Raw genomic sequence first — 19,626 nt, forward strand, 5'->3', positions numbered from 1 at the left:
GAGCGGCGCTGCAGCCGGACCCGGGGCCTGGGTTTTGGTGGTTCTCATTTGTGGGGAACACAGGAGTGGGCTGTGAGTGGGGGGTTGGGCCCGGAGCGGGCAGGGCGCGGCGAGCTGGGCTTCCCGGGAGAGTGCGCGGCGCGCGGAGGGGACCGCGGCTGGTTACCTGGGGGAGGCCGGGCGCGCGGGGGAATGCGGTGGGCGTGGCGGGGCGGAGGGGAGCGCGGCCGGAGGGCGGCGCTGGGCGTGGGAGCCGCGGGGACCGCTCGGCCCGGGAGGGGGAAGGGAGGGCAGCGAGCCCGAACGCGCGACGCGCGGCTGGAAGGCAGAAGGAGGGAGCGAGGGGCGGGAGGAGGCCGGAGGGGAGCCGAGGCGCGGGGGAGGCGGCGCCTGGGCCCGAGCCGCCCCAGCCCTGCTCCTCTCCCCGGAACAGGCCCCCGACAGCTGCTCGCGGGAGCCGCCTCCCGACACCCGAGCCCCGCCGGCGCCTCCCGCTCCCGGCTCCTGGCTCCCTGCGCCTCGCCCCTCCCCTCGCCCAGCCGCCGCGGAGGCCCCACTCCGGGGTCGGACGCCTGGGTCTGCCGGGAAGAGCCAGGAGAGGTAGGGCGAGCGGCGGGAGCTCCCCTCGGGGCGGGGGGCGAGGGCGGAGGCCCGGGGCTGCAGGGGAGCGGGAGGGTCGGCGGAGGAGGCAGGACGGCCCTGTGCCGGGGCTGTACTTGTTTGTCCAGCTCGTCTAGGTCGGTCCCGTCCCACCTCCCCAGTGTTCTGGCTTACTGTCTGAAAACGGAGGGAGCCCCTGACATGCTCCAGCACTGAGGAAGGACCCTCCTTTACTCAGCGTGGAGGAACGGAGCCCCAGGAGGACAGGTGCTCTTAGGTCGCGCGCTGAATCATCTTATCCGCCCCCTGGAGAACCGGGCCTGCCCTCCACCTGGCCAGTCCCTGAGGGCGTCTACTAACTGTTAAGCCTCCACCCAGCCGACCCCCAGTTGGTCAGCCTGGCCGCAGCCGGGCAGAGAGAGGGACAGACACTCTACCCTACCAGTGAGGGCCGCTCATCCACGCTGGAGGGTCAGTCAGTTGGTTCTGTCATGAGATAACGTCGCTGCCCGGGGAGCATCACCGATCCGGTCCCACCCCCAACGCCCCCAGGCCTTCACTGCACAGGTCCCCTGCCGGCTGCACATTCCTCTCCAGCATCTCTGCCCTCAGCCAGAGCCCGGCGCTGGGACTCACTGTTGTTGAGGGGATGTAGGTGTGCCCAGAATTGAGGGTACAGTGGAGACAGGTGAAAGTAGAGTGTGGGAAAATGGAGAAATGGCTCTTGTTCTTATTGCCAGTCTTTCCACCAGACGTCTACCCGTTCCTCAGTCCCTTGACCTCGCTCTGGCTTGGTATTAGGGGGTGGGCCCCAGTTCTCTTGGGATCCTGTGCCTGAGGGCTCGAGTGTGTGTCTCATACTGTCTTCTGATGACAGGAGCATGTAGTGTGTGTCGTTTCGTGTCCACAGGTGTCTGAAGATGGCTATTCCCTTCGCGATGGGACTGGACTTTTAAGAATGCCAAGGTGTGGATGGAGTTGATGTGTACATGAGCATCTGTGCCTGCCTTGTCCCTGAAAGTCTGTGAGGGCTTGTCTGTGAGACACTGAGAGGTGTGTGTGCATACTACATTTAGCCCAAGTGTTTACAGCCAGCTCAGTAAGTTCCCATGTCTGACCACGTGTGTGTGTGTGTGTGTGTGTGTGTGTGTGTGTGTGTGTGTGTGTGTGTGTGTGTGTGTGTGTGTGTGTGTGTGTGCGTCTGTGTGTATATACAGAGCTGTGTGGGTGTTGTTGTCTAGGGTGGGAGGTGGTGATTGGGGTGGGAGGAGAGTGAACCTGAGTCAGGGTGTCCTGGCCCTTGGCTTGTAATTGGTTGTAATGGGGTGGGGTGGGGCAGAGTGGGATTGGAGTAGGTCTTCTGGGCCTGTCACTGTGTATCTGGCTGTGTGTGGGGTCAAGATCCAGTGGAGAGAGATGGGGTGACTGGAGACGTTAGAGAATGGATTGCCTAGAAGTCTCTGTGCTCCTCTGTTTTTCAGCTTGGATCTATGCCTGTGTTTCTGAGCCTGCTCTATTTACCTCTTGCTTTGTGTTTCTCGCTCTGTCTCCCCCTGCCTCCTATCCTCTGCCTGTCTTTGTATCTCTGCCCCAGGCTCCTCTCAACTCTGTCTGGCTCTGATGATGACTCATCTGGGATAGGCATGAAGGTTACCCAGGGGAACAAGGGCCACGCTGTTCCCGAGAGAGGTGGGGGTGGAGAGTGGCACCCAGGAATTCCTGGCCAGTCTCCTGGGACTCTGGTGCTGTACCCCAAGGGAGCAGGCATGATGTCTTCTGGTTCAGTTTCTCCTTTGATAACTGAGTGCCCCCCGGAACTCAGTCATCTCCCTCAGCTGCTGCTTCAGAGCTGTGGGGTCTCAGCTGCCTCTTACATTCCTGCCCTAGAGCATTGTGGGAGCAGCTGGAGGAGGACAAAGGGATGGGGGAGTCTCCCCCCACTCCTCCTACCTCCTGGGGTGACCTGGCTTCCCTGTCTTTAGACCCGCCCTCATCTCCAAGGCAACTTAGCCTTTTCCTCAGCCGTGGCCTCTGCCTGCAGATGCAGCCACCTTCAGAAAGTGGGAAGGGATGTCTGGGCCTCAGAAAGGGAAGGCAGAGCAGGGAGAGCTGGGGACAGGATGCTTTGGACCTGATGTCAGGGTAAGGTAGGGTGTGAGAGATGGCAGTAGGATCCCTCAGTGCCGGAAGAATTCAGTGCAGGGTCTGGGATCGGCACAGGATAGCTTTTCCTGCAGCTGGGCAGGGGAGAATAGATACCTGGATTTGTAAGGAGATGCAGTTGGAATAGTTTTAGGTGGAGTAAGTTGCCTGGGTCCCATGAGGAACAGAATAGGGATTCTCACACTTTAAAGGGCATTGTGCATGGTATTAAAATGCAGATTCTGATTCAGCAGGTCTAGGATGGGGTCTGAGATTCTGCATTTCTCCCAAGCTCCCAAGTGTTGCCGAGGTTGTTGGTCTTCCAGGGACCACTCTGGGCCTAGAAGGCTATAGCGGACAGTAAGGTTGGAGGTGCTGGGGTCCCCCACTTCTGTTAGAATTCTGTGATCCTAGGTGGGAAGGACCAGGGTCAGCTGATCTAGGCTTCTCTGATGTTTAATCTATCAAATCCTCAGCAAGGAGTTGTCCAACCTTTTCTGGAACACCTTTCTTTTTTAAAAATCAAAATGATTTTTATATTCTTTTATACATCACATGATTTTACATAAATGTATAAATGTTACCATATGTTACAGGTTTTGGAAACATGATAGAACCAGCCAGTCTTTTCCCTTTTTGTTTGCTTTTCCCTCTGTTGCCTCATTCATGTTAACTTGTGTTTTATTCTATTACATATCCCCTCTCTTTAGACATATGTACAAGTACTTTATATATACAAATGCAGCAGTTGGTTTATTCTTTGTTTGCAAAAGGTGGATAATTCTTTATACTTCTGTATCTTGCTTTTCATATTCAACAGCTGCACAAGGAAATCATACCAAGTCAGAGGTTTATTGGTACTTGTTAGTTTTTCATAACCACATAGTAGTCCATGAGCCTTAATTTTTTTTTTTCCAGCCAGTCCCCTAAGGGCATTCGCATGGCTTACAGATTTGGGTGCTTACAAAGGTGCCATCATAAACATCTTGGCACATTGTTCTTTGTTCCTGGTGCTTTTCCACCTCTCTTTGGTTAGATCATCAGGAGGGGAAATGCTGGGTTGAAGGAGATGTGCATTTGCAAGTACAATAGATATTGCTAGATTGCTTTCCAAATAGGTGATAGCACTACACTTCTGCTGTTGAGCACAGTGGCTCCCTTTTTGTCACTCTCCACCACCTACAGATGTTATAGCCTTAAAAGCATTTTGTCAGTCTGATTTGTATTTCCCTGACTCTGGTGATTTTGACTATTTTAAAAAAAAGCTTGTTTGCAACTTGGCTTTGTTCTTCTGTGAAACAACTATCGAAATTCTTTGGCTATTTCTCTGTTGGGTTGTTTATATATATATTTTTCTTATCAATTTGTAAGAGTTCTTAGTTTATTATAATTATTAACCATTTTTCTGTTAAGTTCGTTATAAACATTTTTTGCAGATTTGGTTTTTGTTCAAAGCCATTGTTTATAAGGTATTTTGCCCTTTACACATTAGGGTATTGGGACTTTAGACAAGTTACTTAACTGATCTCTGCCCCAGTTTCTTCATGTGTTAAATGTGGATAGTAACAGTATCCACCTTATAAAGTGACTGTGAGATAAAATTATGGATTCTGCTTAAGGGTTTAGCTCAGTGGCACATGGGAAGCATTCTAAAAATATACCTGATGCTGTTAAACAATTACTGTTGTCATTTTATTGCTTTTATCCCCAAAGCAGCACATTCTCTCTCTCTTGTCTGTTGCTGTTGGCTGTGACTCAATCCCCCTGATTAACTTACCCCACTACCCACCTTGTCCCCTGCAGAGATGCTGCCCCCACCCCCTTAAACCTGAGTGATCAGGAGCTATGGGGCCAGGGGCCCTCTCATCTCTACTGCTGCTGCTGCTGCTCTTGGTGGCAAATGGAGATACTGACATGAAGGGCCATTTTGACCCTGGTGAGGAGAATGAATCTTGAGTCCCTAAGGGATGGGGCTTGGTGGGCAGAGAGCTAGGGGCCTTGACCCGTCACATGCCTGTGTTCATCCAGCCAAGTGCCGCTATGCCCTGGGCATGCAGGACCGGACCATCCCAGACAGTGACATCTCTGCCTCCAGCTCCTGGTCGGACTCTACTGCTGCCCACCACAGCAGGTACCTGACACACCTTGCACACCTAAGGCTGCCCCAGGGGGCTCCTGAGACCTCTACTTGCCCTTCCAACACCTCTGCCAAACCAAGAGTCTTTTGAGAGGGCCCATGCCGGTGAAACTCCTGCAGTCCAGGATGGGGGTGGTTAAATATCAGAGACAGAGGCAAACCTAGGGCTCTGTGACCTAGTGCTGTGTGATGTTCCCTGTGACCTCCTTCCCCCACCCAGGTTGGAGAGCAGTGATGGGGATGGGGCCTGGTGCCCTGCAGGGTCCGTGTTTCCCAAGGAGGAGGAGTACCTGCAGGTGGATCTACAGCGGCTGCACCTGGTGGCTCTGGTGGGCACCCAAGGGCGGCATGCCGGGGGCCTGGGCAAGGAGTTCTCCCGCAGCTACCGGCTGCGTTACTCCCGGGATGGCCAGCACTGGATGGACTGGAAGGACCGCTGGGGTCAGGAGGTGAGGCTGGCAGAGGAAGTGCCCAGGGGAGGTTGGCTCTCCACTCTCTTCCAGCTACACTTTTTTTAAAAAAAAGAATTTATTTTTTAATTGACACATATTGATTGTACATATAGATGGGGTACAGAGTAATATTTCAATACACGTATACATTTTGTGACAGGATAATTAGCATATTCATCGCTGCAAAACTTTGTAATTTCTTTGTGATAAAAAATTTGAGCTCCTCTCTCATAGCCATTTGAGAACACACAATAAATAATTGTTGATTATAGATGCCTAGGCGTACTGTAGACCACTAGAACTTTTTCCTATCTAGTCATAATTCTGTGTGCATTCACCAACCTCTCCTTATCCCCCCTCCCCTTCCCAGCTTCTAGTAACCACAATTCTACTCTTTACTTGTAAAAGTTAAACTTAATATTATTATTATTATTTTTTAGTTCCCACATATGAGTGAGAACATTTGGTATTCATCTCTCTGCACCTGACATTTCGCTTAACATAATGTCTTCTAGGCTCATCCATGTTGCCATAAATGACAGGATTTCATTCCTTCTCATGGCTGAGTAGCATTCCATAGTGTATGTATACCACAATGTGTTTATCCATTTATCTCTCCATGGACACGTAGGTTGATTCTGTATCCTGGGTATTATGAATAATGCTGCAATAAACATGGGGTGCAGATATCACTTCAGTATGTAAATTTTCTTTCCTTTGGATAAATATCCAGCAGTGGGATTGCTGGATCATATGGTAGTCCTATTTTTAGTTTTTTTTTTTTTTTTTTTTAATTAAAAAGATGACTGGTAAGGGGATCCCGACCCTTGACCTGGTGTTTTCAGCACCACACTCTCCCAAGTGAGCCACGGTCCATCCCCCTATTTTTAGTTTTTTAAGGAACCTCCATATTGTTTTCCATAATGGCTGTACTAATTTACATTCCAATTAACAGTGTATAAGAGTTCCCTTTTCTCTACATCCTCGCCAGCATTGTGATTTTTTGTCTTTTTGATAATAGCCATTCTTACTGGGGTAAGATGATATCTCATTGTGGTTTTGATTTGCATTTCCCTAATGATTAGTGATGTTGAGCATTTTTTCATATACCTGTTGGCCATTTGTATGTCTTCCTTTGAGAAATGTTTATTCAGGTCATTTGCCCATTTCTTAATCAGATTATTTGGGGTTTTTTGCTGTTGCACTGTTTAAGTTCTTTGTATATTTAGGATATTAATCCCTTGTTGGATGAATAGTTTGCAAATATTTTTTTCCCATTCTGATGGTTGTTTCTTTTGCTGTGCAGAAGCTTTTTAGTTTGTTGTACTTCCATATGTCTATTTTTGCCTTGGTTGCCTATGTTAGAAGTCTTCGCTATAATGTCTTGGAGTGTTTCCCCTATGTTTTCTTCTAGTAGTATCATAGTTTCGGGTCTTACACTTAAGTCTTTAATGCATTTTTAGTTGATTTTTGTATACGGTGAGAGATAGGGGTCTAGTTTCTTTCTTCTACATATGGATACCCAGTTTTCACATCACCATTTATTGAAAAGGCTGTCCTTTCCCCAATGTATGTTCTTGGTACCTTTGTCAAAAATCAGTTGGCTGTAGATGCATAGATTTATTTCTTGGTTCTCTATTATCTTCCATTGGTCCATGTGCCAGTACCATGTTCTTTTGATTACTATAGCTTTGTAGTATATTTTGAAGTCAGGTAATATAATGCCTCCAGCTTTGTTCTTTTTGCTCAGGACACACCTTTGACTGTTTGGAACCTTTTGTGGTTCCTTATAAATTTTAGGATTTTTTTTCTATTTCTATGGAGAATATCATTGGTATTTTGATTGGGATTGCATTGAATCTGTAGATTGCTTTGGACAGTATAGTCATTTTGACAATATTAATTCTTCCAATCCATGAACATGGAATGTCTGTCCACTTTTTTGTGTCCTCTTTAATTTCTTTCATCAATATTTTGTGGTTTTCATTGTAGAGATCTTTCACCTCCTTGGTTAAATTAATTCCTAGGGGCTGACTGGTTAGGTTATTTCAGTTGGTTAGAGTAGGTGTTATAATACCAAGGTCAAAGGTTTGGATCCCCTCACCAGCCAGCCACTGGAAAACAAACAAACAAAACCAAAAAACTTTAATCCTAGGCATTTTATTTTTTTGGTAGCTATTGTAAATGGGATTGCTTTCTTGATTTCTTTTCTGCTAGTTTGTTGGTATATAGAAATGCTACTGATTTTTATATGTTGATTTTTTACCCTGCAATTTTGCTGAATTTGTCTAGGAGTCCTCTGGTGGAGTCTTTAGGTTTTTCTATATATAAGATCATGTTGTGTATAAATAGGGACAGTTTAACTTCGTCTTTTCCAATTTGGATGCATTTTGTTTTTTTCTTTTGCCTGATTGCTCTGGTTAGAACTTCCAGTACTATGTTAAATAAAAGTGGTGAGCATATGGGCATCCTTGTCTTGTTCCTATTTGTAGAGGAAAAACTTTCAACTTTTCTCCGTACAGTGTGTTATTAGCTGTGGGTTTGTCATTTATGGCCTTTATTGTGTTGATATTGTTTTCTTCTGTACCTAATTTGTTGAGAGTTTTTATCATGAAGGGATGTTGAATTTTATTAAATGCTTTTTCTGCATCTATTGAGATGATCATATGGTTTTTGTCCTTCATTCTGTTGATGTGATGTATCACATTAATTGATTTGTATATGTTGAGCCATCCTTGCATCCCTGGGATAAATCCCACTTAATCATGGTGTATTAAAAAATATGGGACACTTCACAAATTTGCATGTCATTCTTACATAGGGGCCATGCTAATCTTCTCTGTATCATTCAAATTTTAGTATATGTGCTGCCAAAGTGAGTGCTTCCTCCTACACTTTAAACACCTCCTATACACTGATGACTCTCCAGTGAATATCTCCAGACCAAGCCTCCCTGCTGAGTTCCATCCAATATTGCAAACCTGACCACCTTCTGGACCTCTCCACCTAGATGTCTAATGGGCATCTCAAGCTTGCCATTAACCTCCCAAGCTGAACTCGATTTCCACGCCCACTCCAAACATGCTCCTCCCTCAGCATTCTCCAGCTCAGGAAATTGTACCACATTTTCCAGTTGCCCAGGCCATAAACTAAGATGATATCCCTGATTCCTCTTTTTCCCTCACCTTCTTCCAAAGCATCAGCAGGGCCAGTCTGTTCTACTTCACTGGCATTTCCTGAATCCGATCACTTCTCACCACTCCACCTCCACTGCTTAGGTCAAGTACATACCATCTCCAGCTTAGATGAATGCAGTGGTCTCCAAACTGTTCTCCCTGCTTCTGCCTGAAGTCAAATCTCCACCCAGGGGCTACATACAGTATATCTTAGAAAATGTAAATCATATATGTCACACCTAGCTCCCACCCCTCCAGTGGCTTTCCACTCTGCCAGAACAAAAGCTTGGCTCCTTAGCTGGGTGCAGATTGCTTAGCCTGTCCTGGCTGTTGCCTACATCTCTTGCTTCTTGCCCCACCTTGACTACACTGCTTTTCTTGCGGTTCCTGGAACAAGTCAGGGCTTATTTCCACAGCTTCAGACATTTTCACTTTCTGTTCTCTGTGTCTAGAAAGCTCCTCCCCCAGATGTCCACAGGCTCTCCATTCAGTTCTCCCCAAGATGTCACCTCTTCAGAGAGTCTTTTCTGATCTCCCCCACCCCCTGCCCCACTGCTCTGTCACCCTGCCTCTTGTTCTTCACAGCTGCTTCTCCTGCTGGAATCTCAGTCCTGTAAGGGGAGGGACTGATGTTTACCACTGAGAACACACCTGGCGCAGAGTGGGCACTGAGTCAACTTCTGCTGAATGAACAGAAGGGATGGGGTGAAACAAGAGGGGAAACTGAGACAGGGATGCAGGACTGTGAGGGACTGGGTAGAAACTGGGTGCAATGCAATGAGTGGCTTGGAGACAAATGTGTGGAGCCAGGCAAGGGGAGAGGAATTTGAGCATGGACCATCGGGTCCGAGAGAGGTGTCAGACCCTCTTTTCATAAATGCCTGGCTGTGCCCCACAGAGCTGTGTGGTGGGCACCACCCTTCAGAGGTCCCTGAGTGGCCACTGTGGGCTGAGCCAGGAAGCAGCTGGTAGTTGGGAAGTTAGGTGTGATCTGGAGCCCTTTCCAGCCATCCACCCTCAGTTTCCTGGCCCACAGGTGATCTCAGGTAATGAGGACCCTGAGGGAGTGGTGCTGAAGGACCTTGGTCCGCCTATGGTGGCCCGGCTGGTTCGCTTCTACCCCCGGGCTGACCGGGTCATGAGCGTCTGTCTGCGGGTGGAGCTCTATGGCTGCCTCTGGAGGGGTGAGTAGGTCAGCCCGTGAGAGTCTATTTCCTGTCCTGGGGACTGGGGGGTAGGGGATGTGGAGCAGGGCATCCAGGATCCTCTTTCTCCTCTTGGGAAGCTCCCACTCTGAGTGAGGAGAATACTGGCCAACATCACCTCCTCCATACTAGTGGAGGGATATGAGAAAGGGGCCTGAGACCCGTCCATGTCTGATGCAGGGCTGGGCGATGGAGGTGGCATGCCTCTAACACCCCTCCTCCCACCCTGCCCCAGATGGCCTCCTGTCTTACACAGCCCCTGTGGGGCAGACCATGTACTTATCTGAGGCCGTACACCTCAACGACTCCACCTACGATGGACATACTGTTGGCGGGTGAGAGGCGCGGGCCCTGCAGGGCGTAGAGTCTGGGATGGGAGGGAGGACAGTGTGTGTGAGGGCAATAAGTAGTCTGAGCAGTGAGATGGAAGGACTGGGGAAAGGGTTTGGTTAGGTGGGGCCTCAAGGGACAGGACCAGGAATGAAGGGTAGCAGGGCAATCACTAGCCCATATGACACTTAGCGTTTTAGAAAAAGCCACCCTTTGCTAAGACACATCTTTTGGAAATTGCCATGATAAATACACAGACAAATCCACACATCATAGATTGAATGGCACGCCTTAGAGGTGGTGCCTTTGTGCAGTATGTGTGTGACCTGCAAAGTACCTGTGATAGCTGGGGGATGTGGGGAGAAGAGAACAGAGAGCTGTGTGAGGTTGAGGTGGGATGGGGTGGGAATGGGACCTGTGGATGGGAGCCAGGCAGGCCAGGCCACTGCAGGGAGGGGCATAGAGTACCTGAATGGTCAATACCGTCTTCCTTTCCAACCTCCTCTTGGTCCCCTCCTCTCCAGGCTGCAGTATGGTGGTCTGGGCCAGCTGGCAGATGGCGTGGTAGGGCTGGATGATTTTAGGAAGAGCCAGGAGCTGCGGGTCTGGCCAGGCTATGACTATGTGGGATGGAGCAACCACAGCTTTCCCGGTGGCTATGTGGAGATGGAGTTTGAGTTTGACCGGCTGAGGGCTTTCCAGGCCATGCAGGTGAGTGAGCCTGGTTCTCAGGGAGGGCTCTGAAGCCAGGTGGTTGCTGCTGGGGTGCCCCTGGGGCTCTCCTAGCCTTAACCCTGTGACCCTCCTCCCTTCCCCCTAGATCCACTGTAACAACATGCACACTCTGGGAGCCCGCCTGCCTGGTGGGGTGGAATGTCGCTTCAAACGTGGCCCTGCCATGGCCTGGGAGGGGGAGCCTGTGCGCCATGCCCTGGGGGGCAGCCTGGGTGACCCCAGAGCCCGGGCTGTCTCAATGCCCCTGGGCGGCCGCGTGGGGCGCTTTCTGCAGTGCCGCTTCCTCTTTGCGGGGCCTTGGTTACTCTTCAGCGAAATCTCCTTCATCTCTGGTAAGCTCCTGGAGTACACCCAATCCCCAACTCCTAGGATTGCCAACTAATTTCATTCATAATCCTGCAGTGCCCCCAAAATATCCATTCCTGGCATCATACCTACCCACTACCCAGGACACTTCTTAAGCAGGGGTGCCCAAAATAATTGGAGTCCCTTTCCCCCTCCTATTCCCTGCATAGCTGTCTTTCTTTCATGAGCCCCTCACCATGACTGACAGTGAGCCTGCATGACAGTACTGATTGTTAAAACACTGACTACTTCTGTATGAGTTGAGAATAACCTGTTTTCTAAGTCTCCTGATACCCAGAACCCTCACCCTGGGCTGCCCCAGGAGCCCTCCACTTCCCGACAATCCAGCAGCTAAAGGTTTAATGTCCACCATAGCCAGGGACTTCCAGACCTCATCCTACCACCCCTCTGCCTGTTCTGCTCCTTTACCCAACAGCTCCATTCCCCAGGTCTCATGCACGCTGCCTCCCTTGGGTCTCCTCCTCCTCCTCATCTGACTCTCTCTTCTCTTCCATCTCCCCAGATGTGATCAATGACTCCTCTCCAGCTCTGGGGGGCACCTTCCCGCCAGCCCCCTGGTGGCCACCTGGCCCACCTCCCACCAACTTTAGCAGCTTGGGTGAGCAGCCCTGGGCCTCCTCCGGGCATGGGACCCTGTGCACCGTTCCTCCCCAGGCCTCCCCTCAGGTTGGGTGGGAAGCCTCCTGTGGTGCTGATCCTTCTGCCTCTGCCAGAGTTGGAGCCCAGGGGCCAGCAGCCCGTGGCCAAGGCTGAGGGGAGCCCAACCGCCATCCTCATTGGCTGCCTGGTAGCCATCATACTGCTGCTGCTGCTCATCATTGCCCTCATGCTCTGGCGCCTGCACTGGCGCAGGCTCCTAAGCAAGGTGGGCAGAGCTGGTGGGCTGTGCATGTGGAGAGGGAGGCCGGGCCAAGACCAGTGTGTGTCCAGATCCCTGAATAAGTCAGGTTGACAGACTCAGTCTAATGAGCATAATCAGAGGAGAGCTTTGTAAAAAGACCCTTTACACAAATGTGGGCAGGGTGTATGGGACTCACGGGGAGCAGGCAGTTCCCCATCCCTGGGCCTGCCAGGCAAGGGGAGGTGGCAGTTACCAGAACCCAGGAGGGGTGAGTCTGTGGACAGGGCACCTTGAGAGCAGCAGCTGGCCAGGGCCAACCCCTCAGGGAGGGGCTGGGAGAATAAACACCTGATCTCTCTTCCTGCCCTCCCCAATAACTCCTGCTGGGGCTCCTCTCTGGCTACCCCAAGCCATGCCTGTTGATGCAGTCCCCACTGCCAGCCTCTTGGGGTAGAAGCAGGGTGGAAAGGGTGGAGAGTGCAGCCTCAGGGACAAATGGAAGATGCCTGGCACAGCCCAGCCCATGTCTTCCAGCAAGGGTCCAGTGGTGGTGACACGCATCAAGCTTGCTAATTATGGGCTGGCCAGATGTGAGTTGGAATCCCACTGGGGGACATACAGGAAGTTGCATTAATGCTCTTGAGCTTCAGTTTTTTCACCTGTGAATGGAGCTTTAGTAGCTACAACTACAGGACTGTTGTGAGGACGAAAAGACAGAACATAAGTATGGTCCTCAACAAAGTGCCAGCAAGCGTGTTAAGCAGTGGCCACGGTTAACGTTTCCCATTCCCCACAACAAGGCTGAGCGGCGGGTATTAGAAGAGGAACTTACGGTTCACCTCTCTGTCCCTGGGGACACCATCCTCATCAACAACCGCCCGGGTCCTCGAGAGCCACCCCCTTACCAGGAGCCCCGGCCTCGTGGGAATCCGCCCCACTCTGCTCCCTGTGTCCCCAATGGCTCTGGTAAGACCTGCCTTGTTCCAGTCCCATTTCTGTCCTCTCTGCCTGTTTTCTTAATTTTATCCCTTTCCTTCTCCTTTCTCATTCTCTTCTTTTCCTGTCTTTCCCAGTTTCAACTCATTTTCTTATTTCTGTGTCCCTGGTCACCCTCTATATCACTCCATGTCCCTACCAATAATCTCCCTCAAGAATTTCCCATGTATTAGCCATAATGTCCAGTGGTCTCATCCTGTCTCTGTGTCACACATGTATCTCTCTCTCTTTGTTGTATCTTTTCATTGTGACTCCCTGGCCCCTCTTCTTTCTTCTAGACTTACCATGTTTGTTTCTTCCTTCCTTCCTTCCATCCATCCATCTTTATTCATATATACATTCATCCATCCATCACCCATTCATTTATCAAGATCCACCCACCCACCCATCCATCCATCCACGCATCCTCCCACCCATCATCCATCGATCCATCCAACCATCTGTTTCTCATCCATCCATCATCTATTCACCCATCCATCATTCACCTATCTGTGCATTCATTACCCATCCAGCTATTCATCACTCTCTAGGTCCTTGTTTTATCCCATCTCTGTCTCAGTACATTAATTCCCATCAAGCCCTGGTCTTGCCCTATTCCAGGTCTCCCTGTCTGTCTAGCCTGAGTCTCATCCCTTCCCCGTGTCTCCCCCTCTCCTTCTCCCGACAGCGTTGCTGCTCTCCAATCCAGCCTACCGCCTCCTTCTGGCCACTTACGCCCGTCCCCCTCGAGGCCCGGGCCCCCTCACACCCGCCTGGGCCAAACCCACCAACACCCAGGGTAAGCCCCTCTGCCCTGGGCTCTGCCAGGCTCCCCATACCTCTACTGGGGCAGGGAAAAGCCCTCACACCTTGCACTCCCTCCTCCTCACTGTGGCCTCTTTTGCTCTCCTGAGCTCCCAAGGAAGAAGCTCTTGTGCCCCTAGCTCACCTCTGCAGCTTCTTACTCCATAAGCCTCCCCCTTGAACTGAGGAGTAGCTTACTGGTTCTCAGCTCTCTCCCCCTCCTCCTCTTCCATCCCATCTCTTCAGCTCTCCCGAGCTAGAGAGGAGGTTGCTGTGGTGGCCCCAGGCTCTCCTGTAACTCCTCCTTTGTTCTCCCCTCTCTCTAGAGCTTCGAGGAGGAGGGCCTCCCCCCTGGGCGCTTGCCCTCTCCCCATGTGTCCTCTCTCTGCAGTCCCAGAGGTGAAGGCTCACGCCCCCACCCTTTCTGTCTGCTCCTCCTCTCCTTCGTGTGCCTTCTCATTGTGGCCCCCTCCCCAGGGCTAAGAGGAGACAGCTCTGCTTCCTCTCCTGTCTGTAGACAACCTGTTGTGGGGGCCATGAGAACCTGTTACCCTCTCCCCCTCTGTGTGCCCCTGTCTCTGCTTGTCTTTCAGCTTGGTATGTTGGATTGGGAAGGTTTGGGTAACAGTGGCACGGAGGAGCCAGGCTGACAGCAGGGGGAGAACAGCTAAGTGAAGGAGAGGGAGCTGGCAGTGAGCAGGACAAGGGTTTGGAAAGTGGAGGGTGACTGGATGGCTGGGACCATCCTTCTTCCATTGATAGTGGGTAGAGGAATTTCTCTTGCAGCCAAGATGTATCTCCTGGTCTGGGCTATGCTGGGAGACCCCTAGAGAGTAAGACTTTATGACAGGTTTTGCTCAGCCATTTCCACTGCCTTGAAAACTTTCTCTGAAACAGCTAAGTCTCACTCCAGGCCAGTGTCTTCTCTGGTTTGAGCTTGGTGGGTGGAGTATCAGGGAAGATACAGATAGCCCCAGTCTCTCATCCAACTGGGAGACATGGAGGCCTCTGGGAGGCTGGGGTGGAGACCCACGACTCTAGGGGGCTGTTCCTGATGACTCGTCTCGTCTTCTTTCCCCTCACCCTTCCAGCCTGCAGTGGGGACTACATGGAGCCTGAGAAGCCAGGTGCCCCACTGTTACCCCCACCTCCCCAGAACAGCGTCCCCCATTATGCCGAGGCTGACATTGTCACCCTGCAGGGTGTCACCGGGGGCAACACCTATGCTGTGCCTGCGCTGCCCCCAGGGGTGGCTGGGGATGGACCCCCCAGAGTGGATTTCCCTCGGTCACAGCTCCGCTTCAAGGAGAAGCTTGGCGAGGGCCAGTTTGGGGAGGTAAGGAGGTTGCCTGCCCAGCCATCAAATGTCTGACCTGAGCAGAGCTCTAATGTCATGCCTGCACATCCCCCTTGGCCAGGAACCTTAGTTGTCTGGGACTGTGTTGTCCCAATTGACCCTCTGACCTCCTAGAAAATGACCTTCTTTCCTCAGGTGCACCTGTGTGAGGTGGAGAGCCCTCAAGATCTAGTCAGTCTTGATTTTCCCCTTAATGTTCGCAAGGGACACCCCTTGCTGGTAGCTGTCAAGATCCTACGGCCAGATGCCACCAAGAATGCCAGGTGAGCACCAGGGTCAGCATAGGAGGAAGAGAGGGAGGCCATGGAGGGTGGGGAGCAGCCCAGAGAGAACCGTGGCAAGCAGAGACTGACAGAGGGCTGGTGTCTGTGCACTGGGGGTGGGGGTGCCTGGCCCACGTGAGCAGGAGGGAAGGTGCAGGCTGCCCCTCGGCATTCCGCCAGCTTTTCCCTGCTTGTCCAGGAATGATTTCCTGAAGGAAGTGAAAATCATGTCGAGGCTCAAGGACCCAAACATCATTCGGCTCCTGGGCGTGTGTGTGCAGGACGACCCCCTCTGCATGATTACTGATTACATGGAGAACGGCGACCTCAACCAGTTCCTCAGCGCCCACCAGCTGGAGGACAAGGCGGCTGAAGGGGCCCCTAGAGATGGGGAGGCTGTCCAGGGACCCACCATCAGGTACTCACTTACCCAGGTTGGGCCTTCCCTGAGAGCTCCCCAGGAGGGTCTCCTCTCCCCTTACTCCAGCCTAGAAGGAAAGAGGGGAGCCTGGGGTGGGGAGGCAAGTAGAGGTTCCAGGAGGGGGCCTGGGATGAGGCACATGTGACCACACTAATCCAGGAATTTGGACAGAAAGGCTGGAGACTACCCTAGTGAGGGTGATGAAGGGACTTGGACCCTGCCATGAATTCCCTTCTGCACTCTCTCATCCTCACTCTGCCTGAGGCCAGACTGGGGGTCATAATAAAAGAAGAGGTCCCTGGGGTTGGATGACCAGAGAAGTTGAGTGGGAACCTACCCCTGGCCTCCACATGGGCATTCTACCTCTGCACTGGGAGCAGCAGTGACCTGGTCCGGGGGAGTGGGCTCCCCTTCTTCTCCTGAATGGGAATCTGTGAAGCAGAGAGGCAGCTGGGGCTGCCCCCTAATGACTCTCTGCTCTTGGCTCCCTTACTCAGCTACCAGATGTTGTTACATGTGGCAGCCCAGATCGCTTCGGGCATGCGCTATCTGGCCACACTTAACTTTGTGCATCGGGACCTGGCCACACGGAACTGCCTGGTTGGGGAAAATTTCACCATCAAAATCGCCGACTTTGGCATGAGCCGGAACCTCTACGCTGGGGACTATTACCGCGTGCAGGGCCGGGCGGTGCTGCCCATCCGGTGGATGGCGTGGGAGTGCATCCTCATGGTGAGCAGCCCCAAGAGAGGCGGTAGAGGCTGGGCAGGTGGAGGAGAACGCTGGCTGCCACTCACAGCTCTGTGGTCTCAGTCACTCACTCTCTCTGGGTGTAGTTTTCCCATCTACAAAATGTGATTCCATTTGGCTCAAGGGACTGGAGAGAACAGGGAGCTGTGGTGTGATGGGAAAGGGATCTAGGAGCCAAGAGTGGGTATGGGGGATGGAGTCAGGTGGTGGAGAGAAGGAGAGGTAAGGGGAGGGAGGAAGCTGGAGATAAAAGGGGTTGGGTGGGAGACAGAAGGTCAGGTCCAGAAAATGGGGGGTGGGCAGAGAAGGATGAGTAAGTAGAAGGAACAGATAGGCCAGGGTCCAGGAGAGAGGACCAAAGCATGGAGAACGAAGGCAGAGCCCCTGGGAGGGAGAAGCAGCCTTGTTAGGAAAGGTAGGCTGGCTGGCTAAGGAGGCTGGAGAGCCTGAGCTGGGAGGGAGTCTGGCTGGGGTGTGGGCTGAGTGGCCGTGAGGGCAGCCGCCCCACAGGAGTGGGGAGGGTCTACATTGCCTGATGCCTTTTTCTACCTTTGTTCCTCTTCCATGTGCCAGGGGAAGTTCACAACAGCAAGTGATGTGTGGGCCTTCGGGGTTACCCTGTGGGAAGTGCTGATGCTCTGCAGGGCCCAGCCCTTTGGGCAGCTCACTGATGAGCAGGTCATCGAGAACGCAGGGGAGTTCTTCAGGGACCAGGGCCGGCAGGTCAGAGTGGAGGGGAGGGAAGATGGGTCCGAAGTTGGGGTGAGGGTGGGGGTGGGGGAGGAGCAGGAGGTGCAGAGCTCATCATCTTGCAGACTAAAGACTGTCTGCTCCCTGCCTCTCATCCATACTGCCATAACGCAGGTGTACCTGTCCCGGCCGCCTGCCTGCCCGCAGGGCCTGTATGAGCTGATGCTTCGGTGCTGGAGCCGGGAGCCTGAGCAGCGACCTCCCTTTTCCCAGCTGCATCGGTTCCTGGCAGAGGATGCGCTCAACACAGTGTGAATCACAACATCCAGATGCCCCCTCCCTCAGGGAGCGATGCAGGAGAAGCCAGAGACACTAAAACAAGAGGAGCCAACAATACCCCCACCCCCAACCCCTCCCAACTACCCAACACCTCTGAGAGAGGCAGTGGGAGCGCAGGTGGGCTGGGCCCACCAAGGAGCTGATGCCCCTTTCCGTGAACAAGCTTTATGTACCTTCCTGTTCCTCCTTCCATTTCCTCCCTAGAAGCCCCCACCACCCACCCAGCTGGTCCTGTGGATGGGATCCTCTCTGACCTCCTCTAGCCACCCCTTGGGAAAGGTGGGAGCAAATACAGGGCAGACACTGGACATGGCCCGTTGGAGCACCTGGGCCCCACTGGACAACACTGGTTCCTGGAGAGGTGGCTGTGCCCCCAGCCTCTCTCTCTTCCTGTCGTACACTGGACCCCACTGGCTGAGAATCTGTGGAGGTGAGGAGGGCAAGAAAGGGAGAAAGATGTTCCCTTTTGCCTATTTCTGGAATTGTCCTCAGCTTTGGCTTCTTCCTCCTCCACCACCTGAAACACTGGACCTGGGAGGTGGCCTCTGCCCCAACCCTCAGCCATCACCACTTCCCACCTACCATGTTGTAGCTAGAACTTCTCTAAGCCTGTATGTTTCTGTGGAATAAATATTGGGATTAGGGGGAAAGAGGGAGCAACGGCCCATGGCCCTGGGATTGGACATCTCTGTCGTAGCTGCCACATTGGTTTTTCTATAATCACTTGGGGTTTGTACATTTTTGGGGGGAGAGACACAGATTTTTACACTAATATATGGACCTAGCTTGAGGCAATTTTAATCCCCTGCACTAGGCAGGTAATAATAAAGGTTGAGTTTTCCACAGCTGTGAGTGGGTTTCTTGACGTTTTGGTAAAATGCTTCCTGCCCTCCTTCCCAGCCCATTTCCTTTCTTCCTTCTCTTTTCCCTCCCTCTCCCCATTCCATTTCCCACCACCTATTTTGCCCAGCAGAGTGTTCTTTTTCTGCATTCAGGCCTTTGCCTGTGGGACCTCAGGAGAATGCATGAATGTATGAACGTATAAACGTCAACTCAGAGGGATGCTCTGCAGTTGGCCTGGAGGGAGTTCCATCAGGCCAGGGGTTCTCAACTTTTTTTGGGCCATGGACCTCTTTGGCAGTCTGGAGAGGTCTACTGATTCCTCCTCAGAATTATGTTTTAAAACCCGTAAAGTACATAGGACTACAAAAGAAACCAAGGGAAACAGCTTGCCAAAATGTTAAAAAATTACAGTAACGTGTTTCTTTTTAATATATTTAATAACAAGTTCTAGTGGCAGGTGCAATAACTACTGACATTTTCCAAACAGCAGTGAGCATAAATGATAATTTGAGATTTCCACAACAACTGTAGTGGGATATAAAAATAGCTGTGGTGTCTATTCGTGACAAGCTACAGGTACTGCTAATACCACTGGGGATTTTGCCTACATTCATAACTGAAGAAAATGCTAATTTCAGTTAGATGTTAGTAAAAGTAAAGGTGTAATTTCTTTTTCTTGCCCAAATTTTAGGACTCCCCCGAGGGTCTGGGAGTCCCAGGTGGAGAATCCCTGGATTAGGCTGATCAAGTGTGCAAATAGCCCAGTGGGTGTGAACTGTTTGGATGGGAGCCAGAACCAAGGGCCTAAATAATCTCAGAGGCTTGGAAGGATGAGCCACAATCACCAAGAGAGCATTTAACAGAGCTCAAATTTGGTTAGAAAGGGAAAAAAAAAAAAAAAAAAAAAATCAGTTGCAAGTATTGAACAAGGCAGACCTGTCTAGATGGCAGTTCATGTGAAATAAAGACTCTGGGGTTTTGGTTGATGATATTCACAAAATAAGCCAACTGGAATAATGAGGATAACGATAAAGATAATTTAATCTGAGGTTGAACTAACAGGCCCTCGGGGCCCAGGTCATAGATCTAATAGACTACTTTGCACCATGATTTAAGATGGGCACTGACAGGTGAGAGTTTAGAGGTCAGAACCCAGAATAATGAGCAATGGAAGCTACAGCAGTGAGCTGACAACTTCTG

General features: G+C 51.6%; 1 protein-coding gene and 1 non-coding gene across 17 annotated transcripts; one reads left to right on the forward strand and one right to left on the reverse strand.

Annotated features, from left to right (window-relative positions):
- Positions 1-509: 509 nt before the first annotated feature.
- Positions 510-18,428, forward strand: DDR1 (discoidin domain receptor tyrosine kinase 1). 16 transcript variants are annotated; one of them, XM_063096297.1, is made up of 20 exons: positions 518-600; positions 729-867; positions 1,511-1,566; positions 4,546-4,678; positions 4,771-4,873; positions 5,100-5,328; positions 9,544-9,691; positions 9,948-10,047; positions 10,567-10,753; positions 10,863-11,109; positions 11,646-11,741; positions 11,857-12,008; positions 12,785-12,950; positions 13,648-13,758; positions 14,855-15,099; positions 15,256-15,383; positions 15,583-15,801; positions 16,302-16,536; positions 17,128-17,277; positions 17,419-18,428. In XM_063096297.1, the coding sequence occupies exons 4-20, from the start codon at positions 4,588-4,590 to the stop codon at positions 17,557-17,559; spliced, it is 2,748 nt and encodes a 915-aa protein (XP_062952367.1). In that variant the 5' UTR covers positions 518-600; positions 729-867; positions 1,511-1,566; positions 4,546-4,587; the 3' UTR covers positions 17,560-18,428. The 16 variants fall into 16 exon arrangements, with proteins under 16 accessions (XP_062952368.1, XP_062952366.1, XP_062952376.1 ...); XM_063096295.1 differs by having other exon boundaries at positions 575-600; positions 762-867; XM_063096296.1 differs by lacking the exon at positions 729-867 and having other exon boundaries at positions 514-600.
- Positions 8,108-8,214, reverse strand: LOC134379328 (U6 spliceosomal RNA). Its single transcript, XR_010023732.1, has one exon. It is a non-coding gene; the product is annotated as a U6 spliceosomal RNA (small nuclear RNA).
- Positions 18,429-19,626: the final 1,198 nt, after the last annotated feature.

The sequence above is a fragment of the Cynocephalus volans genome, chromosome 5 (assembly GCF_027409185.1).
Source record: "Cynocephalus volans isolate mCynVol1 chromosome 5, mCynVol1.pri, whole genome shotgun sequence".
NCBI lineage: Eukaryota > Metazoa > Chordata > Mammalia > Dermoptera > Cynocephalidae > Cynocephalus > Cynocephalus volans.

Bases quoted from the DNA above. Each gene is read 5' to 3' on its own strand.
- DDR1 (XM_063096298.1), top strand. From the start codon at position 4,588: ATGGGGCCAGGGGCCCTCTCATCTCTACTGCTGCTGCTGCTGCTCTTG. The intron at 10,048-10,566 runs GTGAGAGGCGCG...CCTCCTCTCCAG, and splicing joins GATGGACATACTGTTGGCGG to GCTGCAGTATGGTGGTCTGG. The intron at 16,537-17,127 runs GTGAGCAGCCCC...TCCATGTGCCAG, and splicing joins CGTGGGAGTGCATCCTCATG to GGGAAGTTCACAACAGCAAG.